The sequence below is a fragment of the Heterodontus francisci genome, chromosome 30, assembly GCF_036365525.1.
Source record: "Heterodontus francisci isolate sHetFra1 chromosome 30, sHetFra1.hap1, whole genome shotgun sequence".
In the NCBI taxonomy this organism is placed as follows: domain Eukaryota; kingdom Metazoa; phylum Chordata; class Chondrichthyes; order Heterodontiformes; family Heterodontidae; genus Heterodontus; species Heterodontus francisci.
Window position 1 is genome coordinate 10,156,262 of NC_090400.1, and position 26,289 is coordinate 10,182,550.

The following is a 26,289-nucleotide window of genomic DNA, read 5'->3' on the forward strand; positions in this document are numbered from 1 at the left end:
ATCGGTTTCTCGCTGACGGTTAGTATTCCGAGGGGTCCAGTACAAGTGCCAGCATTGGCCCTGACCGAATTGAATAGGGAACGGCCCCTCTCTCCTGAGTCCTGCTCCCATCACTAGTAGAAGTTGTTCTGGCTTCTGCACGTAGTTGCCAGGACTTCTTGTGAGAACCTCAAACAGTTGCAGTACTGAGATAAGGACGACATTGAGGGGAGGGGGCAGAAGGAAGAGGGAAATGGAAGGTGAAAGGTCGGAAGACAGGAGTGAGGCTTTGGAGATGGGGAAACGGAGTGTCAGTATTATTATTCAAAAGCTAGTCTAATGGCGACCATGACACCATTGAAACCATTATTGATTGTCGTAAAAACCCATCTGGTTCACTAATGTCCTCTAGGGAAGGAAATCTGCTGTCCTTACCTGGTCTGGCCTACATGTGACTCCAGACCCACAGCAATGTGGTTGATTCTTAAATGCCCTCTGAAACAGCCTAGCAAGCCACTCAGTTCGAGGACAATTAGGGATGAGCAATAAATGCTGGCCTAGCCAGCCACGCCCACATCCCATGTACGAATATATTTAAAAAATTACCTGAGGTCGGGAAGTGAAGAGGAGAGTGCTAATATTAACTGTGGAGGAGGGGCAAAAGACCACCAGTATTGAAGGGGTTGGGGGGGAAAGAGTGTCAGTATTAAAGGCGGAGGGGGAAGAGAGTTCCAGCATGAATTGGGAGGAAGGAAAGGTATTCGAGTGATTTGACGGTGGAGCGGGAGAGAAGTGGCAGTATGAAGCGGGAGGGTTTCAGGAGGAGGAGGAGGAGAGAGTGACTGTGAAATGGTAAAAAGTCTCTGAATGGGGTGGTGCAGTGGCGAGGAGTAACTAAAGGGAAGTGATACTCTGGGTGTTCTGTTGAAAATCCTAAGTGTCACATTATTTTTCCTTTTCTTTAAGTTTTAAAACTCTAGCAGTTGTAAAGTATGAAAGTGCACAAAATTAATCAGAATGCATCATTCTTAATTCAAAAATTCTAAACTTTCCGTGGGAACTTTCCACTGCGCACACCCCGTTAACAATGTTGTGCCTTTAACTCTTGGGTTGTCCCCTCAGGGAATTGTGCATTTGTTTTTCTTTCCCGCCAATGCAACTGAAAGCGTGCTGGATATAACTAAATGATCATTTATCACAGGCCTTCCTGGAATTGTTAGTTTTTGTGGCTGTCAGGTTTTTTTTTGAAGTTGTTAGTCCTGTTCTTGCTAGGCTGGCATGTTTGGTATGGCTTTGTGTTTGCTCTTGGGTGACACTGGTGAGGCAGCGCTCATTGACCTGGGTCAACAATTTATAGTGTGGGATGATAGTCATGTGTAAGGTAGGCCAGGTAGCAAAGGCAGGCTCCCTTCCCCAAAGGGCAGTGATGGTAAATTGAAAGAGAGAGGTGACATGCTAAAGGTAGTGTTGGGATTCCCAGAGCTCAACAAAAATGGTTAAACATTTAAAAGGTTGCTCCCTGACTCAGGGCACGGAGTGAAATTTGAGCAGCGTTGAGTTTGAATGGCCTTGTTGGTTGATATTTCCAGTCTGACTGTATGCACTGGGCCCATTTGTCAGCTGTAGCTTTCTACAAGGTTGCAGGCAATTGGCCATCATGAATGGTTTGAGGATTCAAATTGTGAAATTGTCAATTCTACATTTCAACCAAGAGATTTTTTTGCTTTATTAAGATGGAGCCCAGCTTCCTCCGTTGACAGTGTCCATACTGATTGCTCCCTAAGGTGGAGGGGACTGTGCTATAGTGCGGTGATGTAGCGACATGTGTGACAGCATGGGAGAACAGCTGTTTCCCCAATGTCAGAAACCCAAATGCTTTGCTTATGAAAACAATCTTGCATTCGCTGTTAAAAGTCCTCCATTAATATTGGTTCTCTTATATAAAGATCTGTATTGTTACTGATTTTTATGCTGATTGAAGGGATTAATGACACTTGTGGGAGTTGAATGCTTTTTACTTTGGCCACCTTGTGCACAGCTATGTTCAGTGTAAAGCTCCTCCTTAGAGGGTTAAAGTACCAGGACAGATTAGAAACATAGAAACATAGAAAAGTAGGGGCAGGAGTAGGCCATTCGGCCCTTCGAGCCTGCTCCGCCATTCAATACGATCATGGTTGATCATCCAAACTCAGTAACCTGATCCCGCCTTCTCCCCGTATCCCTTGATCCCATTAGCCTTAAGAACTATATCTAACTCTTTCTTGAATATATTTAACGATTTGGCCTCAACTGCTTTCCGTGGTAGAGAATTCCACAGGTTCACCACTCTCTGGGTGAAGAAATCTCTCCTCATCTCAGTCCTAAATGGCTTACCCCTTCTCCTTAGACTGTGACCCCTGGTCCTGGACACCCCCACCATCGGGAACATCCTTCCTGCATCTAGTCTGTCCAGTCCTGTTAGAATTTTGTAGGTTTCTATGAGATCCCCTCTCATTTTTCCAAACTCTAGCGAATACAAGCCTAATCAACCCAACCTCTCTTCATACGTCAGTCCTGCCATCCCAGGAATCAGTCTGGCAAGCCTTCACTGCACTCCCTCCATAGCAAGAACATCCTTCCTCAGATAAGAAGACCAAAACTGCTCACAATACTCCAGATGTGGTCTCACCAAGGCCTTGTACAATTGCAGCAAGACATCCTTACCCCTGTACTCGAATCCTCTCGCTATGAAGGCCAACATACTATTTGCTTTCTTAACCGCCTGCTGCACCTGCATGCTTACTTTCAGCGACTGGTGCACAAGGACACCCAAGTCTCGCTGCACCTCCCCCTTTCCCAATCTATCGCCGTTCAGATAATAACCTGCCTTTCTGTTGTTGCTACCAAAGTGGATAACCTCACATTTATCCACATTATACTGCATCTGCCATGTATTTGCCCACTCACTCAACCTGTCCAAATCACACTGGAGCTTCTCTGCATCCTCCTCACAGCTCACACTCCCACCTAGCTTTGTGTCATCTGCAAACTTGTATATATTACATTTAATTCCCTCATCTATATCATTAATATATATTGTGAATAGCTGGGGCCCTAACACTGATCTCTGCGGTACCCCACTAGTCAGGGCCTGCCACTCAGAAAAATACCCGTTTATTCCTACTCTTTGTTTCCTGTCTGCCAACCAGTTCTCTATCCATGTCAGTACCTTACCCCCAATCCCACGTGCTATTATTTTGCATGCTAATCTCTTATGTGGGACCTTATCAAAAGGCTTCTGAAAGTCCAAATACACCACATCCACTGGTTCTCCCTTATCTATTTTACTGGTTACACCGTCAAAAAATTCCAGTAGATTTGTCAAGCATGATTTCCCTTTCGTCAATCCATGTTGACTTTGTCCGATCCTATCATTGTTTTCCAAGTGCTCTGCTATTACATCTTGTATAATGGACTCTAGCATTTTCCCCACTACTGAATACTGAATAACCTTGGCTCGTATTTCCTTGAGTTGAGAAGGTTGAAGGTTGATCTAATTAAGATCTTTAAGATAATAAAGGGAGTTTACAGGGTAGATAGAGAGAAACTATTTCCTCTCGTGGAGGAATCCAGAACATTAGAACTTGGCATTCGGGAGTGAAATCAGGAAGCACTTCTTCAAACAAAGGGTAGTAGAAACCTGGAACATATTTGCCAAGATGGTTATAGATACTGGGGGTCAATTGAAATGTTCAGTCGGGAGATTGATAGATTTTGGTGAGGTAAGGGGAAAGAGAGACATGGGACAAAGATGGGTGAATGAAGTTGAGGTACAGATCAGCCATGACACAGCAGGCTTGAGGGGCTGAATGGCCTCCTCCTATTCCCATGTTCACGCCATCCAATAATGTACTTAAAAGATTCAGCTTCGGAGGAGCCCATTTTACATCATCAGTGCGACGGTTTGTGTTTCCTGCACCAACCAGCCTGGATGAGAGCAGGGAAAATCGATGCTGAATTACAGGCACTTCTACATTGCCGAGCCACGCTCGATCAGACCTGAGATTGTCCGGTCTTACTCACCCAGGAACACTCAGAACTGCCAGTCAGAAGAAGAGAACTGTCAGGACGGTGTGCACTCAGGAATTTGCGCACTCCCATCCCATAAATTCATATCCATAAAAGGTTGGACACAACGTGAAAGGCTGGGAATGGCCTATTTCCCACTGTGAGCAGGACGAGAGCAGCGTGATCACTCTGCATCTTGTAAACGTGCGTGACTGTTTGTTTATCTACTTCTCCAACAGAGCACTGAAACCTTCAGGCTTCCGTGACCAAACTGATAATCTTAAATCAAATGCCATGGATCAGAGCCAGGGAACGCCTCTCACACACTCATCCATTAACAGGAGAATCCCTCAGCACAAACAATAATAGCAGTAATTAGCAGTTACTGGGGTAAAAATTGCTGCAGGTAGGAAGTCACCTGTACCTACAAGAGGACCAGAGAAGCTGCTTGCTTGTCAGCCATGCCCCTGTTCTCAAAGAGCTCTCCTTGTGAGAGGTTTCCTCTGCACTACTGGTGAGAAAGCTCTTCGTTCACTCGTGGATTGGAGTTCCCATCTTACCAGGCCTGGCAAAAGGAGGCAGTTTGTTTGCAGCGAGTCCCTTTCATTCTACTGGTGCCATCACACTGAGTGCCCCCCATCCCCGCCCCCAGCAAATTGTTTATTCCCTTCCCCATCCGTTTCAGGGTTCCTGAGTCGATGTGATGTTTGTATTCAACCTGCAGTAAAGGCCAGCCCTGTCGCAGTCATCTTTATCATAAATCTAATACTTTGACAGATTCCAGCTTGACCTTGTCTTTTGAACTCTCCCACTCCTTACCATATTCCTGATCTCACCCAAACACAGGCCAGTTTGAATTAAACTGGTCAGATTGTAATTACTCAGCAGTGTTTGAGTAAAGGCTCAAATGATTGCAGATTACTAGCTCAGACAGATGTGAATTTGTTCCTGCTTTCTCCTCAATTATTGAAGAGCAGTTTCTTCAAGCCTGAGAAGATTCATCACCACTTTTTTAAAGCATTCTTTCCTTTGCTTATCTGCTCTGAGAAGAAAGATCTTGCATTTATATAGCGCTTTTCATGACTTCAGGAAATCCCAAAGTGCTTCACAGCCAATAAAGTCTCTTGTGACGTGCAGTCACTGTTGCAACGTAGGAGATATGGCAGCCAATTTGTACACAGCAAGATCCCACAAACAGCAATGTGGTAAATGACCAAATGAGTCCATTTTAGTGATTCTGGTTGCGAGATTAATCTTGGCCAGGACTTCGAATAATGCCGTGGGATCTTTTACATCCACCTGAGAGGGCAGATGGGGCCTCGGTTTAAGGTCTCGCCCTAAATACGGCACCACTGACTGTGCAGCACTCCCTCAGTATTATGTTGTCTGCAATTCCACAATTGACTTCATGACATTTACTTAACAAAGCTTTATAACTTGGCTTGAAATAGTTGCATTTAAAAAAAAAAACACAAATGTAAGAAAGCTGAAATACAAACATAGTACATTGTCGGACATGTCGCAGGCACTCTTGGGGCACGGGACAGAGCGCCTTGAAATAGGATCATCTTGCGTTTCCTGTTTCGCACCCAAAAATCGGGTGCACTGAGGTGCTGTGTTGCCTCCCCCACCACCCCTCAGGGAGTTCTCCTTCTATCCTGGGATTCCACAGTCACTTGCATTAACTGTCAGGGTTCAATAGGACATTTCTGTTGTGCAGATGCTGCCCAGGGACCCTAGTGACACGTAACAGTCGTTGGAGATGTTTGGGTTGGAGACGAAGCTAGGTCCCAGGGGTGATGTCACGTGTATATGTGCAGCATTTAAACTTCCCGCACCACCTGCTCGCTGATTTTAAATACAGCGTCACCCCATTTGCTGTCACAATTGATCCTAATCCAGTCATGGTTGTAGAATTTTAATTCATTTTATGCAGCTGATCCTATTCACTGTTGGAAGATAAAAATCTTTATTTTGGCTGCAGGCCCTTGAGCTGAATTAATTATAAAAACTTGTCGGCTTTTTCCCCACACAGCATGAATATGGAAGGCTTGGTGTTAAAGTTTATGAAAAAGCCCATTTAATATACTTCTGATCGCCAAGGAATTGAGCCCACAGGTCAGGCTGTCTCCAGTGCAGTACTGAGGGAGTGCTGCACCGTCGGAGATGCTGACTTTCAGATGCGACAATAAAGCAAGGGCCTGTCTGCCCTCTCAGGTAGATGTTAAAGATCCCACGGCACTATTTTGACGAACAGCGGTGGGGGTTATCCCTTGTGTCCTGGTCAATATTCAGCATGCATTCAGCATCACTAAAACCAAATTATGATTTATCACTTTCCTGTTTGTGATATCTTGCTGTGTACAGATTTGCCTATATAACAGCAATGACTACATTTCATTGGCTGTGAAGTCCTTGGAGATATCTGGACAATGTAAAAGGTGCTATATAACTGCAGGTGTAACCTATTCTCACCTGCTGTGTTCTTTCCACATTGCCATCTCTCTATTTTGTTCCCTTTGCCTTCACCTGCCTTTATTATGTTGGTACAGCAAATCACATCCCTTTAGTTTTCACTGTTTACTGTATCTGCTCTTTCCACAGTTCTTACTTAGCATTTCCATTGATGCCTCATCCTGCTTGAAAAGGAAGTCTTGTTCTCACTGCCTCCATGGCATATTAAATGGTTAGTTAATGGCATTGTCAACTGTTGAAGCTGTGGTGTGGGAGGGCACCCGTTTTGCCACCACCACCACAAAGGCCAAGAGCCTTTCCCCAGCAGTAGTGATTCCCAGCCAGGGTTCTCCAGCTTGGAGAAAAACATGTACTCCATAGCACCAGCTGCAGGAGGAAGGGGAAGGATCTGGGAGCTTGCTGTCCGTTCATCTTCTCTGCAGCAAAGGGAGAGTAATCCCAGCTGCACAAAACAGTGACGGGGGAATCTCACTTCTTGGAACTAAAAATTGCCAGTGAAGGGAAAAGCTCATCTCAGCCTGAAGGGACTTCCTTCTGGTTTAAAACAGGTGGCATCAAGAAGGGACTGGACACTCCTTTGGTATTCCTAACCTCCACCACGTTAAACTAAGAGGCGAGCCGCCTGTGGGAATGACCTCAGGTGACCAGTCCTGAGTAGCAGCAACATGGCTCGAGGAGCAGGTTGTCCACACGTCTGTGGTATGTCCTGAGAACACAGTGTGGGGGGGGTGAGAGGAGTGGGACAGTAAACTTTCTGAAGCCCATGTTGTGTCTCGTGTTAAGAAATAACCCAGCATGATGCCCATCCAGCACTAAAACCTAGAAACACCATAAAGGAGCGGGTAAAAGGCCACCAATCAGAAGGCAGTAGGAGCAATTTAAACATGAACAGTTAAGACTAAGGCCCATTTTTAGACCTCGCCCTACAGAATTACCTTAAATATAAAGCACTGCCCCAGTGTGGCAGTCCAAACATATTCACAGAATGAGTGATAATAGATTAACAATGATAGAACATTTAATGTTACATTTTTATTATTTTTTGATGACAGCCGACACATTCCAGTAAAAAAATAGGATGTTATTTGTCTCAAGAAAATGCCTGGCATTTCATTGGGAATAATGGCCACATCCTCCAGCTTGGGATTTACACTTCCTGAAACACAGCTGAAAAGCTGGCCTAGAGTTGGAAGGATTTGGGCGTAGGTAAGTTTCACAAAGTCAGTACTTGTATGGATTCCCCCCCCCCCCACCCCCCCTTCCCCCACCCCTCCCCTGCCCTCCCGTTCTAGAATCTTCCTCAGGTTGGCTGGTGCCCTCATTGTGCTTCTGAACCCCGCGTTCCCTGTTGGTTTGAAAGGAACATGTGCACACAACTGAGTTGTTCCTGACCTCAATGAGGGCTGCAGAATCAGCATAAATAGCGCGAAGAAGGTAGTTGTCGTCAGTCACTGAGCAGAGCCCAGCAGTGCAGAGCGCAGGTCACAGCCACCTAGAAATAAATCAGTGCGGTGAAGGAGCACGAAACTGCCTAGAGAAGTGATGTAGCTGTCACACCAGCAACAGAGGCTCCCAATGCGCGACCTGCTTTAATGAAATGCTTCAGGTTTTCCCACACATTGAGCACAGGCACGTCAATGCTGTGACATATACAGCACCTTTCACCACCTTGTGACGTCTCAAACACTTCACAGACAATGAAGTACTTTTGAAATATAGGCACTGTTGTAATGTACAAAATGTGATTGCTAATTTGTATACAGTAAGTTCCAACAAACAATGCAATAAATGACCAAATCATCTATTTGTAGTCAATGTTGGTTGAGGGATAAATATTGTCGGGACATATGGGAGAACCTCACTGCTTTTCTTGGAAATAATCCCCTGGGATCTTTTACTTCCACCTGAGAGGACAGATGGGGCCTCGGTTTAACGTCGCATCTGAAAGATGGCACCTCTAACAGTGCAGCACTCCCTCAGTACTGCACTGGAGTGTGAGGCTGGATTATGTGCCCGAGTCTCTGAAGTGGCACTTGAACCAACAAGCTTCTAACTCAGAGGCGGGAGTGTGATCACTGGGCCAAGACTGACGCTGACACAATGGGATTACAGTAAATTACTAACCAATTAAATTAGAATAGCTTTGTTGGGAGTTTCATTTTAATTTCAAAATTAGCAGCCTGAAGTCACAATAAAATTAAATCATCGTATAACCATTTGTTCTTCAGGGGAACCCTTGTTACTTTATGGGGGAACAGTGATCGGAGGTGTACAGCAACTATTTCAAAATTGCCGAGTAACGGGTTTCTCACGTGATGCCGTGTTTGTGAGTCATGTGACACTAGTGTGTGTTCACCGGCAGGGCCAGGCTGAACTGACTTAGGGAAAGGGACTGGGCATCAAACTCAAGATTTGGCTGCCTCCGCAGGAAGGCGAGTGAGCTGGGAACTAGGGAATAGTGAGCTACCCAGTCTGTAGGCCGAGCTGACAACCTTGTAGACTCGCAGGCCCAACCTGGGGGCCCAGGGTCCTCCAAAGCCATGTTGGCTGACCTCAGAATGACTAGGATAGGGGCCATGACCTTATATGACCCACCCCCTCTCCGCTGGCTCAGTCACTGTATTGTTTATCCATTTGGAAAGATTTATAGATAACCTTTGCATCGTGGCAATGCCCATTTAAACTCTGTGTGTTACCCAATCTGCAGTCCTTTAAATCAAGCCACCCAAACCCAACCACTCCATCTCGCCTCTTTGAAACACTTCTGTCTTGTCCTATACTTTGGCACTGGACCCTTTATAGAATAGAATCCTACAATCTTGGAGGAGGCCATTTGGACCATTGTCCTTGTGCTGGCTGTTTGAAAGAACTATCCAATTAGTCCTCCTCTCTTTGTCTCTCAAATTTCTGAACATTTTCCTTTTTCAAGTATTTATCAAATTCTCTTTTGAAAGTTACTATTGAATTTGCTCCCACCACTCTTTCAGCCAGTTCATTCCAGACCACAACAACTCGCTGTGTAAAAATCTATTTCTGTTCTCCTCCTGTCTGGTTCTTTCTTTTGCCAATTATTTTAAATCTGTGTACTCGGGTTATCGACCTTCCTGCCAGTGGGAACACTTTCTCTACTCCATTGAAACCCCTCATCATTTTGAACACCTCTGTTAAATCTTTTAGCCTTCTATGTTCTGAGGAGAACACTCTTAGCGTCTCCATTTTCTCCTTGTAAATGAATTCCCTCACCCCAGCACCAGTCCAGTAAATCACCTGTGCACCTAATTCCCAGTAACCAAAACAGATGTAGTAGACATGGTGAGGCAGACTGATGGGGCCAGGGTGTTAAGCAACCACACAGATTTTCTGCAGGAGATTAAAGTACAGTCACAATGGAAGGTTGCTCACATTTTGATTATTATTGTGCGCTAGCAAATTGAAACGACACCATGGTAACAGTCAGACTTTACTCAGTGGTGTCTGCTGTTAATCTTGTTACCTTCCTGTAAACTGTTCTGGAATGCCAGCACAGAGTAAACATGGGAAGGAAACCTCGGCGAAAGTTACAGAGTACACTTCCTGTTTTCAACCAACACCACTGCCTCATTATATATCGGGAGCAGGATCTGATCGTTTAACTGACGGATTTAAAGGAACAATTCTTTATCGTGCTATAACAGATCTCTCCCTTCAACTCTGTTCCAGTTAAGCTGTGTGCAGAATAATGGATGGTTAATGGGTCAAGGCTGTGTCGCTCATGAACATAACCGACACCAAACCGTCACGTACCATGTACCACGTACGTGCTTCCTAGTCCATCACCCCGACTGCCTCCTTTTTGTTTTACTTGTGAATTTAATGCTCCCAGCATCACGTAGCAAACAGTCTACATGTCAGTGGGTAGTTTCTACCTGGATGTGTGATATCGGAAGGTGTAGATTCCAGGTTGGTTAAAGGCAGTAATACAGCTAACACTACATCAGGACCAGTTGTGCCCTCCCTCCCTCCCTTCAAACAGGCTTCTTACTTCACATGTGCCTGAGGCTCGAGTCCTGGAAGCATCAGATCTATTTCTCCATGTCACGAGTTCTTTATGTTGTCTGGTGCAACATAAATGAGATGCGTGGAATCCAGTTATGCTGAAGATCTCAAACAGGTTTATTAACAGCTAGACTATTATATACAGTAAACAGCAAACTATTTACAGAACCTTCCTCTAGGTGTTACAGTTGCAGAGTGATTCTGGCTTTGAGTCACATGACTACATCCTGGTACTTAGCTCATTAACATACTAAGATCTTAAAGGGATATCACTCTCAAAGGCAATCATACAACACTACATGCTGTTGCCCTCTATCCACTGTGACTCATTCACTAAGAGGAGGCAGGGGATTGTTATTAGGAGTCAGAGTTACCATCACAGCAGCTAAAAGGGCTACAGTCAAACTAGTCCTGTAGATTTACCAGCCTCCATTTGACTTGTATTCCCCTGAGTACAGAAGATTAATGGGTGATCGAATTGAAATGTTTAGGATGATTAGAGGATTTGATAGGGTATATAGAGAAAAACTATTTTCTCTTCTGGAGGAGTCCAGAACAAGGGGCACGAGCTGGGCCATTCAGGGGTGATGTCAGGAAGCACTTCTTCATACAAAGAGCAGCGGAAATCTAGAACTCTATCCCTGCAAATCTGTTGAGGCTGGAGGTCAATGGAAAGTTTCAAAACTGAGATTGGTAGATTTTTGTTAGGCAAAGGACATTAAGAGTTATGGAACGAAAGTAGATAAATGGTGTTAAGATATAGATCAGCCATGATGTAATTGAATAGTGGAACAAGTTGAAGGAGCTGAATGGCCTCCTCATGTTCCTGTGTTTACTTACCATCACCTGTAGTGCCATACAAACACAGAGAGGGGTCTTTCAGCATAATTGTACTTAGGTTGCTGCTAGCTCTTCAATTGGGGCTATCTACTCTACTCTAATCCCACAATGCTGCTGCTTCTCCACATCCAGTTATTTTGTTCCTTTTCAAAATATTTTATACATTTTCTTTTAAATGTTATAATGGCCTGAGTACTATCGCTTCAATCAGAAGGTGGTGGGTTTGAGTTCCACCGAAGAGACCTGAGCTCATACTCCATGTTGACACTCTAATGCAATACTGAAGGAGTGCTGCACTGTCGGAGATGCAACCTTTCAATGGGACATTAAGCTGAGGCCCCATCTGTCACGCCAATGATCCCATGACACTATTACGAAGAAGAGCAGCGGAGTTCTCCCAGTGTCCTCGCCACTATTTATCTCTCAAGCAACAGTACTGACTAAAACAGATTACCTTATCATTTTTCTCATGGCTGTTTGTGGGAGCTTGCTGTGCACAAATTGGCTGGCATGATTCCCACATTACAACAGTGACTACACTTCAAAAGTACTTGATTGGGACATTCTGAGATCATGAAAGGTGCTATATAAATGAAAGTTTGTTTTTCCTAAAGCTGTAAGGTGAAGCAGTTTTCCAGTGTTATAAATGAGACATCCTTCTCTCTGGAAGAACACTCTATACACACTTGGAGATCAGGAGCTGGGTTCCATTTTTAGAGATTTCTTTTGGCTGAATGACATGCCGCTGTATTCCAACCATGGAAGTCAAACTGGGTTACTGCCCTGTCAGACCCAGGCATCTATTCTGGGATTGACTTCACTGCACGTCAGTGGGAGCCTCCAATAGCATTTTTAAATTGTGTTGTCAGTAGAAAGCCAAATCGACCTGCTACAAAGAATTATCATTCCCTTCTGAGATTTTGTGGGTGAGGTGTCAGAAAATCTATCCTTTTTATTTTTAGAGCTTTCAAACTATTTAAAGTCAGACTGCAATATGAGCACTTTTAATTCATCCCCTGCAGCTCATTCAGCAACTGCACACTCACCTCACTACGTCACCTGACCTCACTCACTCTCTCACTCACTCTCTCCCCCACTCACTCACCTCACTACCTCAATTGGCTGCAGGGTGGGGGCTGGGGTTGGGGGGGAAGGCCGTTCATGGGCCTTCCTGCCCTGGATTTAATTTGGGTGGAGGCGGGAAGGTGATGGGATCCCCCACCCAGCACCATCCCACCCGAGTATATGCTCTCCCCGCCTCCAAGGACACTGCGGTGGAGAGCATAAAATTCACGCCCCCCCCCCTCCCCTCCACCCGTGTCTCTTACACATACACTGCTCTCTTATATACACACTCACACTCCCTCAGTCACACAAACTCGCTAACACACACACCCTCCCTTTCTCTCTCCCTCTCTCTCTCTCTCACTCACACAAACACCCAAAATGTGATCACTGCTGTTTTACATCAAGGTTACTTCATTCTCTCAGCTTTCCTGGACCAGTAATTCCTCCAAACTGAATCCCCTCATTCCCCTCATGATATCATCACTCAGCATTTTGACAGTGTAGAGTACAAGAAAGGTGACCCCTGAAGGGATGTTAATACGAATGTTAATTCTCAAAGTATTGATGGTGTTTTCAGTTTCTTTAATCTTTTTAATTTTAAATTGGCAGCTTCAAACTGCCAAATGAAGCTGTTTTTGCAAAATAGGCAGGCTGTTACAGCACAATCTCATTCTGGGATCCAGAGCCCCAGGGACTGTGAAGTAAAAAAAAAATCATTAACTCTCATTGAGAAAAACCTGCAACATTCCTTCTGAAAGTAAACTCAGGCAATGATTGGTTTAACCCCTTGAGGACTGACATACCCGATTACCCTTTAATTATCATTTTCCACCCGACTACGTCGAATAGGTAGGACAGTGAGACGGTGACAGTGGCCTGTGCCTCCACTGAACTGCGACAGGGAGTGTTTGGACTCTCTAGATATCAGCTATGACTAAGTAGTTAGTACTCGACATCAGTGTATACATACATACGAATTTGGAACAGGAGTAGGCCATTCGTCCCCTCGAGCCTGCTGCGCCATTTGATAAGATTATATTGTGGCCTCAACTCCACTTTCCTGCCTGCCTGCTGCACCCTTTGACTCTTTGATCAATCAAGAATCTATCTAACTCAGCCCTAACAATATTCAATGACCCTGCCTCCACTGCTGTCTGGGGAAGAGAATTCCACAGACTAATGACTCTCTCTGAGAGGAAATATTTCTCCTTATCTCCGTCTTAAATGGGAGACCCCTTATTTTTAAACCTGTGTCCCCTGGTTCTAGGCTCTCTCATAAGGGGAAACATCCTCTCAGTAGCCAGAGGTTGTGGGTTCCACAGACTTGAGCACAAAATCTCAGCTAACACTTCAGCGCAGTACTGAAGGTGTGCTGCACTGTCAGAGGTGCCGTCTTTTGGATGAGATGTTATAACCAAGGCCAGTGCCTGCCCTCTCAGCTGGACATAATCTGTCTTAGTGATGTTGGTTGTGGGATAAATATTGGCCAGGATACCAGAGAGAACTCCCCTGCCATTCCTCAGATAGTGTGTGGGATCTTGCTCATCCATCTGAAAAGGTAGGCGGGGCTTTGGTTTAACATTGGTGATGCTGTCAGGAATAGGTGTGGAGATCAGTAGCTGAAGAAGCTCCGGCTAGCGATTGGTGACTGTGCTCCAGAATGCTGAGGCCCAAATAAGGAGCATATGACATCCTTCGCAAATTCGATATATTAGCGGTGATACGGAGACTGAAAATTGGTGTGGAGTTTGAAAACTATTTATGGACAATAACTGAGTGAAACTTCCGTATTAAAATATATTTTCTCTTTCTCTTCAAGTTTTCATCTGCAGTTTCATGGTGGCCACCCCGATCTTTGGTTTCCTGGGCGACCGCTTCAACAGAAGGTTCATCCTGAGCTGTGGGATATTTTTCACGTCAGCCGTCACCCTGATCAGCTCCTTCATCACCAAGCCGGTGAGTTATGGCGTTACGGTGCCACGCCTCCCGGTTAAAGGACGGGGGCCTTTTTGTATTGGAATAGGACATCATCTCTTGCAGAGCTGGTGAATCCTTCTTTTTCTCCCCTCATCACCTCCCCCCACCCCCCTTCTCGTGAAGGTGTTGACTCCTTGTCCCATGGGTCCCAGAATCTATCTGTTAGCTTGCTCCAGCGGCCATTATATATTTGTGAGCCTTGACTATTCAACCATGGAGGAGGGGCATCACTGACCTGCCCTCCCTGATGCCACATTCATGTACTTGCAGTGGGGGTGGGGTCACTGCTGAATCTTGGCATTAATCACTATCGCTGAGTCAAAATTCTGGAACTCCCGCCCGAACAGCACTGTGGGTGTACCTATACCCCATGGACTGCAGTGGTTCAAGAAGGTGTCTCACCACCACCTTCCCAAGGGCAGTTAGAGATGGGCAATAAATGCTGGCCTGGTCAGCAATGCCCACATCCTGTGAAAGAATTTTTAAAAGTATGCCTCTCTCAATCAGCGATCGTGTTAATACACACACGTCTGCACTCACACTGCAGTTAAAGCAATACACAGTAACAAATAACACTGCCTCTTTAAGAAATATGTTGCTGCTGTTTTCTACTTTATAACAGATAATGTTCAGAGTAAAAATTAGCGGATGGCACTTGGCTGATTTTGACTATACTCTTCACCTCTCAGTCTGAAGGTCCTGGGTTTAAACCCCATTTCTGAGACTGGAGTACATGATCCAGGCTGACACTTCAGCACAGTACTAAGCGAGTGCTGCACAGTCAGAGGTACCATCTTTCAGATAAGACGTTGGCTCAGATGGATATTAAAGCAACTGTTGGAGACAAGCAGGGTGTTCTCACGAATGTCTCAGCCAACATTCCTCCCTCAATTCACAGAGATTAGCTTGCTCATTCATTTCATTGATATCTGTGGGATTTTCCTCTACGCAGAATGGCTGCCATGTTTAACCACATAACACTAGCCGCCGGATTTCAACTCATTGGGGTCAGTTTTCACTGTTTTCGCCTGCCATTAAAGGCCTCGAAATGGAGTCAACGGCAATGCAGCCAACTCCATTTTCAGAGGGCCTATCGTCGGGTGTCAAATGTCTGCCTGATTCATGTGATAGGCTCATTTTAATTTGGAAATCAAGGTCCGACAATGTGCATGGGACTTCAATCACCATTACAGGTCTGGATTGGTCACATCCTGCACAGTATACACTGTGACCCGTTTCACGGGAGATTGGACCAAAGATGCCCTGCTAAAAGAAAATCTTGAATTATTATGGCGGGCCTGAAGGAGCAGGAGGTTGAAGGGAGGCCGTGGCCTCAAGTTGGCAGGTGCCTCTTGGCCACTGGAAAGAACCACCAATCGGAGGGCTCCATCGGTCAGCCGCCCAATAGTCAAAACCTCCCCCAGTGCACCTAACTCAGAGAGACATCTCTGAGAGCAGGGATGAGAAATGCTAGTCCTTTTGTTTTCCACCAATAAATTTTCAAACGATAATTCTTCCCTGAAACGGAAAGCTTGCTTTGCTCTGTGTACATTTGAACTAAACCACAAACTGTTACAAATCATATTTTTTTAGCAAAACCACAAAAATGAACATCGAGTGATTGTATCTGCTGGCATTCCAGTGTTTCATTATGGAGGTGAGGTGCCTCAGCTTGAATAGGGTTAACTAATTACACAGGAAATGGAATGATCAAGGAGAAGGCTCAGTGGGGGTGGGGACATGGGAGAGGAGGGGCTGAAGGTTTAAGATATCAGTCTCAGTTTCACAAATCCCTGTCTCCTCTTTGATTTTCATTAAAGATAAAGGGCTCGTTTGTTGGAACGGCTTTGAGCTTTGAAATTATTTTCAGACATTAACAAGGCCTTCCTGCATTTGAAGAATATACTGTGTTTGAATCTTGAAAAGGCATTTAATGATGAGCTCCTCCTCCCTTTAATATCACAAGCCACCCAGAACGTCTCAATAAACAGAATGTAGGCTAATACCATCCCAACACAGATAAGAGACACTCATTTTCTCAGGGAGGGAATGTTGGAGTCAGATTCTGTTATGATTTAGTATATTCCCAACATTTCTGCTCATTGTGTGTGTCTTCAGGATGAGAGAGTTTTCAATTCTATAGACCATTATTTTGAGACATCTGCTTCAATCTAGTCCCCTGTCCAAGCAAGCCAATTGGGACAGCGCTGTGTGTCGGTATCCAGGCAAATTCCTCTATTCTGGGTAATGATAATGGTTCTAGTCCCCTGTCTTCTTGCTCCCCAACATGCACACCATTAATCCCACTTGCTGTAGGTAAAGGTATCAAAGGGATGTGGAGCTAAGACGGGTAAATAGAGTTGAGGTACAGATGAGCCATGATCTCATTGAATGGTGCAGCAGGCTCGAGGGGCTGAATGGCCTACCCCTGTTCTGTATTCCTTAAAGAATTGCCAATTCTCATAGAGGCATAGAGAGATACAGCACCAAAACAGGCCCTTTGGCCCAATGAGTCCACCTGGTCGGACATATTCCTGGAGGTTGCCATACATGACCTTCCACTTCCAACTGCCCCACCATTGGTCACCTGACATGTCCATCATCGCAGAGCATCGCCTTCCCCAGCGAATAAATTGCTACCCGATTGGATGGATCTTGACTCTTAGTCAAACGGCCTTTTTTCTCCCATCTCGCTTTTTTTTATTGCCCCGAGGATTTTTCTGCTGGGTTGCTCGCAGCAGAGTCAGAGAGATTACTCTTTAATTCTGGGCAACTCCGGGACAATCTGGGAGAGTTAGAAACCTTACTGCAAGCTTTGCCTTCAAGCTATGTAACAAGCCCATGGCTTAACATGCAAGTCTGTCGCTCAATCAACCCAGTGATTAAATGCTAGTCTGGAGTCACATTCTGTATAGGACTGACAGTTAACAACATTGTTAAGGAAGGAAGTCTTGCATTTATATAGCACCTTTCACAACATCCCAAAGCACTTTACAGCCAATGAAGCATTTTTGACGTGTAGTCATTTGACACTAATTAAGTGTTGAAGAGGAAATGAGGAGGGATCCTACAAAGATGCCCCTTTCCACCATTCTTAGGCCAGGATTCATTTGGCTTCAATGGAAAGTGCTCCAGGTAACACTCCCTCGATGGCTCAAGTTAGTAGTTATGTGACTCAGGAGGGTTAAAGCATCTGGTTGTCTGAGTAGCAAAAAGAAGTGACCTGTGAGTGCCCAGGCCCAGGTTACAGGGGAGGGGAGGACCTGGCTCAATTCTGTGGGACCAGCCCCCACAGTCAAATAGCTTGCTGACGGTTAGTGCTGAGGATGACGATACATGGGTTCAGAGCTTTGTGCGTTTGCCAGCCTGCGATTTTCCTGTCCATTAAATAAATGTAGGGAAACTCATGGGATGGTGAGCACATGAGTAAGAAACCCTGGCTAACATTGACCTTTATGATAAGGGACTGGATGGTGGCTGTGCATGAGGTACCTTCAGGAGGAGAGGGAGCATTGGAGAGCAAAAATAATTGGCAGATGCAGAAATTAATTGAAATGTGTGCTCCTGTGGAGAATTTTAGGCACGTTACGTGTGAAGGGATCTGGAATTTTGGGATTGAGGAGGGTGGATGCTTCTGATATTTGGGATGTCCCCAGTGTAGTAGGCATCATCTACCTGTAGTTGGCAGTGCAGAGGGGGTAATCAGGGATTATTCTTTACAAGCTACTTTCCTTGTCATGGAACGGTTACAACGCAAGACCATTCGGCCCATCATGTCCATTTGGCTCTCTGTAAGAGCAAATTAGCTAGTCCCACTCCCCAGCCCTTCCACATAGCCCTGCAAATCTTTTCAGATAATTATCCAATTCCCCTTTGAAAGCCAGAATTGAATCTGCCTCCACTACGCTATCAGGCATTGCATTCCAGATCCTAACCACTTGCTGCGTTTTCCTCATGTCACTGTTGGTTCTTTTGCTATTCGCCTTATATCGGTTCTTGACCCTTCCAACAATGAAAGTTTTTCCTTATCTACCCTGTCTAGATCCCTCATGATTTTGAACATCTCTTTCAAATCTCCTCTCAACCTTCTCTATGGAGAACAGCCCCAGCTTCTCCAATCATCCACAATGCTGAAGTTCCTTATCCCTGGAACCAGTCTCAAATTACCAATCTGTATATTAAGCCCCTAAACTTGCACAATGATTCTCTTCAACCTGGGTGCCTATTTTAATGATATGGTGTGTACATTAAATGGTAAGTTCAGTCATAAATAAATCATAAACCCATCCTTTCTTGGAAGACTGCCATGCAAACTTCAAATTTCCATTTTATTTCTGAAGCCTTTCAAATATTCGTGGCATTTTGCCAAATTGCTTAATAATATGAAATCAGTCAGGACTCTGAATCGGGATAGAACTAAATATTAGAATTTTTCCTTTGTCTAATATATTGTCTTATTTTCAAATTGCCTTACTGTCGAGATGGGTTTGTGCTCTGTTCCTGCTCCTGGCTGGCTCTGGGTCAGGCTGAGCCATTAGTGGTTAATGTGTGTTGGCTGTTCTGGTCTCCGAGGCACTCACAAAATAATACCCAAAGGCACCTCACTTCAAATCATGATCTAGTGTCTGAGTCCTGACGTCCAATGTTAGCAAACAAATCCAAACACGTAGAAAAGGAAACTCCATTTCTGCTCCATGAACTTAACCTGCAAGTATTGTACAGGTTATTCCAGGTTGTCACACACTCTGCATTGTTTTACATCTTGAGGACTGGATAACGTCAGTTAACATTCACTCCTGTGCTTGCTAACCTCCTTGTCTGCCAAGACTTTGATTTAAAAATTCTCATCCTTGGTTTCAAATCTCTCCATGGCCTCTTCCCTCCCTATCTCTGTGACCTTGTCCAACCCTACACCCCTCTGAGATCTCTGCGCTCCCGCAATTCTGGCCTATTGAGCATCCCTGATTTTAATCACTTCACCATTGACAGCTGTGCCTTCAGCTACCTAGGCCCTAAGCTCTGGAATTCCCTCCCTAAACCTCTCTGCTTTCTGCCTCTCTTCCCTCATCTAAATTTCTCCTTAAAACCTACCTTTTTGACCAAGCTTTTGGTTATCTGTCCTAATATTTCTTTGTGATTTGGTGTCAAATTTTGTCTGATAATGCTTCTGTGAAGTGCTTTGAAACATTTTACTATGTTAACGGTGCTGTACTAATGCAACTTGTTGTTGTTGTAGTAGTTTATGTCAGATGAATATCTCAATACTTTGTAACTAACTCCATCTGTGTTATCCCCTATGGAACTGAATGGCTGATGTAACTTTGGCAGTAGATCCCCCAAAAGTTGGGGCAGCTAATTGAATTTCCCCATTGCATTCACCTGTAAGGGGATAGACGTAATGGGCTGAATGGTCTTTTTCTCATCCTTGAATTGGGGGAAGCACTAGAAACTGATTAAAGTCACAGTTCCATTATTCAGTCACGTCACGTTACTAAATAAACTTGAACTGTGTGGCTGCTGCTGTATGGTTTGTCGGTAGTGTTGGGATTTAGGGCAGGGCAAAATGGAGCCCGTAGAATCTTCAGCCCCAAATTCTGGGAGTTTGATACTTAACTGACACTATTGTCACCATTAAAGGGCAGAGTGTTTGACAGACCTTGAACTAAACCGCATAAGAGTGCAGTTTGGGTTGAAATATGACACCGTGTGTCACATCAAAAATCATGTCACATATGTACACATAAATTGTAATGAAAACAACGCTCCCGCCACCCACCCATGTCCCCCTATAAGGACGGTGCCCCTTTAAAAAAAATTAAACTGCACGCTACCCCCTGGCTCTTCTTTCATACAAAATTATACAAGCAGGAATGTTCCTGACACATGAAAATCTAGCCAAGTGAATCTAATTAGAAGTTAACGTCATCTGTGGGGATTTTATCCCACCAGAGAAATGATCATTAATGATGCTGGGACTAAGTCCATTGATTGATTTTGTCATCATATTAATAATGAAACTGAATCTCATAACTACACATAATTTCTTGGCTGCTATCATAGAATCATAGAGCACAGGAGTCCATTCATCCCATCATGCCTATGTTGACTCTTTGAAAGAATTATTCAGTTAGTCCCTCTCCCCGATTTCCCCATCGCTTTGTAAATCTTTTTCAAGTATATTTCCAACTCCCTTTAGAAAGTTACTATTGAATCTGCTTCCACCACTCTTTCAGGCAGTTCATTCCAGATCATCATAATTCACTGAATAATATGTTCTACACATTTCACCTTTGCTTCTTTTGCTAACATTCTTAAACCTATGTGCTTTTGTTACTGATCCTTCTGCCAGTGGAAACGATTTTTCTTTATCTAGTCCCAGTTTATCCGGATACAAGAAAATCTAAATTCTAAAACTCAGAAGTCTGTCACTAGACGCCTTCAAAAACCAGGCCAGGGATACCAAGAGATTAGGACATCAAACAAAAAAAAACACTGTAGAGAAATTGGCACAAAGGCATGCAATTTATGCAAAAGTATTTCTAATTCCTGGTTTTAGTTGAATCCAAGCAAAACTAGACAGTGTGGGTTTGGCCCACGAGTTGTATTCTCTTAAAAGAAGTGGAAAATTTCAGTTCTGCTGGAGAGTCATGACTGAAGCCCGGTGAGGAGGATAGATGATTCAAGAATAGGAACATAGGAACAGAAGGAGGTCATTCAGCCCCTCACGCCTGTTCCGCCATTCTATTAGATCATGTCTGATCTCTATCTCATTTATCGGCCTTTGCTCCTTACCTAACAAAAATCTACCCATCTCAATCATGAAAATTTCAATTGACCAACATCCACAGGCTTTTGGGGGAGAGAATTCCGGGTGTTCACTACCTTTTGAGTCAATAAGTGCTTCCCGAACTCATTCCTGAATGGCCTAGCTCTATTTTCAAGATTAGGATCACTTGGTCTGGATTCCCCCCAGCAGAGCAAATAGTTTCTCAGGATGTAGCCTATCAAATCCTTTTATCATTTTCAGTACCCTTGATGAAATCACTCCTTAATCTTTCTTACTCAAGGCAATACAAACCTAATCTATCCAAGCTGTCCTCATCATTTAATCCTCTTAACTCCAGGATCATTCTTGTGCACCTGTGCTGCACCCTCTCCATGGCCACTATATCTTTCCTGAGATGTGGAGCCCAAAACTGAACACATTACTGCAGATGGGCTTGACCAAGGCTCTATACAACTGAAAACATTAACTTCTTCCCCATTGTGTTCCAGCCTTACAACAACAACAACAAAAACTTGCATTTATATAGCACCTTTAATATAGTCAAATGCCCCAGGGCACTTCACAGGAGCATTATCAGACAAAATGTGACATCGAGCCACATAAAGACATGAGGACAGGTGACCAGGAGAGGTAGGTTTTAAGGTGGGCGCATGGGATGCTAGCTCCTGACACAGATCTCCCGCAGCCACAGTGACCTCAGGGTAACATGTTGCATTTGGTGAGCTCCGCCACAGCGCTCCCAGCTCCCTAGCACATGCAAAATAAGGGCACCTCTAGATTGCAGAGCTCAGCCCATTGAGTATCCATGGCAGCATCTGAATCATCTGCACTTCAGACCACAATTGCCCACGAAGCATGAGTTGGATTGCCAAACTCCTTCAGAAGAGTTATGACTGACCATTTGCCTCCCTATTGCACAGGTCCACTATAAGGCAGGCCTAATGGCTCCCCTCAGTTTCTAGCTCCTAATCAATGACTTAGTGGACAACTTCATTGAGAGGCATCATTCTCTGCTGATAGCATGACCTCATGCAGAGCAACCAGGTCCCAAACGGAAGGGAAAGTGCCGAGCGAGTAACTTCAAACTACATTGCAGAGTGGGCGGACAAATGGTGCCTTTGTCTTCAAAGCTACATAGGTCAATTCAGTAAGTTCACTAAAAAGCATGCCACCCATCCCCACTATATGCTCATTAGTTACAACCAACAATCAATTGCATTTACTCAGCACCTTAACGTAAAAAAACAGGCCAAATTCTTCAAGCTCTTTGGTCGATATTCCCATCTTTGCACAAGCAAACAGTAAAAAGGCTGCAAACCCTGAGGAAAAAGGCGTTAACATCAGTAATTTCAGTACCTCTGTAGAGCCGACAGTGATGGAATGCTGGAGCCCTGGTTTGGCAGACTCTGATGGGAAAATTCCAGCTGCAGTCAGATTTGCATTGTATGATTTGAATAAAAGGAAATATTTGATCACTGCGTCACCTTCATGTTATGTGTTCTGTTTTCTTTTCAGAACTTCTGGCTGTTTCTCATTTCGAGAGGTTTGGTGGGTTTTGGTGAAGCCAGTTACTCCACAATTGCTCCCACCATCATTGCTGACATGTTCGCCAAAGACACCAGGACCTGTATGCTGTCCTTCTTCTACTTTGCCATTCCACTGGGAAGGTATCAATGCATGTCTCAGCCTTCTCAGTTAGCAGTAGTGCTTGCAAATGGAAATGCTCCAGAATTCATTCTCGAGATGTCGACGTCACTTGGCAAGGCTGGCATTTATTGTCCATTCCTAGATGCCCTTCAGAAAATGGTGATGTGCCATCTTCTTGAACCACGTCTGCCCCATGTGCTCTAAGTGCTCGTAGAAGATTTTTTTAGCAGCAACTGAGCATCTGGCTAGGTCAGAGGGCAGTTAAGGGTCAACGGCGATGGGTGTGGAACTGAAGTCACCTGGAAGCCAGACCAGGTTACAATATTAGTGAACCGGTTGGGTTTTTGGGACAATCCAACAGCTTCACTGTCACCTTTAATGATACCAATATTTTATTTCTAAATTAGGGAATTGTCTAAGAAGCCATTCCGCTGGTCCCTCTTGATTGTCGTAATTAAACCCCCAATTCAGAGAACAGCCCCATTTCACAGAAGGCCTTCATAAATGCAAAGTGCCCCTAAATGTTGAGATCTCCTAAATGCTGAGCCTCTACTGATTCGCAGCTCGGCTGTTCCCCCTCCAGACAGCACTACATCCTGCTGCAGCCCCCTGCGACAATGGCTGGGTGATGTTACTGAGTTGGAGTGTGGGGCAGGTGAGTGCAGGGGAAGTGGGGTGCACCGTGGCGGGGTATTTAAATCGCTCAGCTCCCCTGCTGCTGGAGGCAGTGCTCGGGGGAGGAATCCCAGGAAACTCCCATTTGTTCCAGGAGGGTTGGGAACTCTACCCCCACCCCCCGTGAATGAGGATCCTCACTCCCCCATGTTGTAAGATGATGTAGCCTGAGGATTTGGGCTGTGTGGAGTAACTATGCTGTAATAATCCTTTCTGTCCCTTCCTTGCAGTGGACTTGGTTACATTCTGGGATCCTGTGTGACACAGGCGTCTGGAGACTGGCACTGGGCCCTTCGGGTGAGAGTTCACCTCTTTCTATAATGTTCTTATGGTTTACATTTGTGCAATATTTCATTTTGAATTTGGGACATTTTCTTGCTCAGAGTCTGTGCATTTGCTGTGACCTATATTGGTGGAATGTAGGTCGAGCTGAAGATGTGTCTTTGCAGAAATGTGTCTTTATTTCTACTCTCTCTAATGTCAGGGGAGCTCCTTCTAAAAGTTGGAATCTACATTGAAAGACCTGATTTACATTATCACACCAAATTAAAATCAACCCCCAGCGCGTGAATTTCTCCAGTCTGTGTTGCATTATCTGGTCTCAGCCAGAAAAATAACCTGTGCGGGCAGTACAATAGAGTGCAGTATTGCCCCACCCACTACCCCATCCCTGAGCTAGAAAGGGGAAAATATCAGCTCTGGGTCTCGCTGCCAGTCACTGTCTGGTGGCCCATGCTACACAGCGTGAGAGGGAGATCTAGGGTGAAATCAGGAATGGTCATGGATGTGGTGCCCCTCCCCAGCAGTTGAATGAATATCCCTTAGCCATTCACTGCGTAGACTCACCAATGAAGAATAATTACTTCAGCAAGGCACAGAGGGGAACAATTGAGCAGATTTTATGATGCCCTAAGACCTGTACCACTGATATCAACAGCTAGACCTCATGCAACACAACAGTAAAGCTAGTGGAATTCACTGGGATAGTGGCTGGGAAAATCCCAACACTAATGAGTCTTCATGCAACATAAAGGCAGCTATGAAGTTGGAACGCAGCGCGAGTCAGCCCTTTCAGGAAAGCGGACTATTTCAAGGAAGAGCAGAGGAGTTCCCCCGGTGACCTAGAGTCATAGAATGGTTACAGCACAGAGGCCATTCAGCCTGTCGAGTCTGTGGTGGCTCTCTGCAAGAACAATTCAGCTAGTTCCACTCCCCCACCCTGTCTTGGTAGCCCTGCAAATTTTTATCTTCAGGTGCATATCCAATTCCCTTTTGAGAACCCCATTTCAATCTGCCTCCACCACACTCTCAGGCAGTGCATTCCAGATCCTAACCATACGCTGCATAAAAAAATGTTTTCTCATGTCGCCTTTGGTGATTTTGCCAATCACCTTAAATCCATGTCCTCTGGCACTTGATCCCTCTGCCAATGGGAACAGTTTCTCCCTATCTACTCTGTCCAGACTCCTCATGATTTTGAACACTATCAAATCTCCTCTCAGCCTTCTCCTCTAAAGAGAACAACCCCAGCTTTTCCAATCATAACTGAACTTCTGCATCCCTGGAACCATTCTCTGAAGTCTTTTCTGCACACTCTGTAGAGCCTTTACATACTTTCTAAACTCTGGTGCCCAGAATTGAACACAATACTCCAGTTGAGGCTGCACCAGAGTTTTATAAAGGTTCATCATAACTTCCCTACTTTATGCCTCGATTTGTAAAGCCCAAGATCCCATATGCTTTAACAACCTTCTCAACCTGCCCTGCCATCTTCAATGATTTGTGTACATAGACCCCCCCCCAAGTGCCTCTGATCCTGCACCCCTTTAGAATTGTGTCCTTTGTTTTATATTGCCTCTCCTCATTCTTCCCAACAAAATGTATAACTTCACATTTCTCTACATTAAATTTCATCTGCCACATATCCGTCCATTCCACCAGCCTATATCCTCCTCACAGTTCACAATACTTTCAAGTTTTGTGGCATCTGCCAGTTTTGAAGTTGTGCCCTGCACACCCCAAGTTGAGGTCATTAATATGTCAAGAAAAGCAGTGGTCCTAGAACCCCATGTATACCTTCCTCCGTCCAAAAAACAACCCTTCACCACTGCACTCTGTTTCCTGTCACTCAGCCAACTTTGTATCCATGCTTCCACTGTCCCTTTATTCCATGGGCTTCAACTCTGCTAGAAAACTTTATCTTATCAAACACCTTTTGGAAGCCCATATACACTACATCAACCACATTACCTTCATAAATCCTCTCTGTTACCTCATCAAAAAACTCAATCAAGTTACTTAAAACACAATTTAACAAATCCCTGCTGTCTTTCCTTAATTAATCCACTCTTGTTCAAGTGACTGTTAATTTTGTCCCAAATTATCATTTCTAAGAGCTTTCCCACCACCAAGGTTAAACTGATTGGCTTGTAGTTGCTGAGTTTAGCTTTTTTTTTGAACAAGGGTGTAACATTTGCAATTCTCCAGTCCTGTGGCATCACTCCTGTATCTAAGGAGGATTGGAAGATTATGGCCAGTGCCTCTGCAATTTCTACTCTTACTTCCCTCAGCATCATCGGATGCCTCCCATCTGGTCCTGGTGACTTATCAACTTTAAATACAGCCAGCCTTTCGAATACCTCTTCTTTATCAATTTTTTGCCCATCCAGTATCTCAATTATCTTTTCCTTCACTATGACTTTGGCAGCACCTTCTTCTTTGGTAAAGACAGATGCAGAATACTCATTTAGTACCTCAGC

The 26,289-nt window shown here is 44.6% G+C and overlaps 1 protein-coding gene across 2 annotated transcripts in view; it reads left to right on the forward strand.

Moving 5' to 3' along the window:
* LOC137346569 (sphingosine-1-phosphate transporter SPNS2-like) overlaps window positions 1–26,289 on the forward strand; it is a 106,410-nt gene that overhangs the window by 39,153 nt on the left and 40,968 nt on the right. For both annotated transcript variants that reach the window (XM_068010083.1, XM_068010082.1), the window contains exons 3-5: window positions 14,264–14,400; window positions 22,724–22,875; window positions 23,761–23,827. In XM_068010083.1, the coding sequence (XP_067866184.1) occupies window positions 14,264–14,400; window positions 22,724–22,875; window positions 23,761–23,827 (356 nt within the window). The remainder of the gene's footprint in view (window positions 1–14,263; window positions 14,401–22,723; window positions 22,876–23,760; window positions 23,828–26,289) is intronic.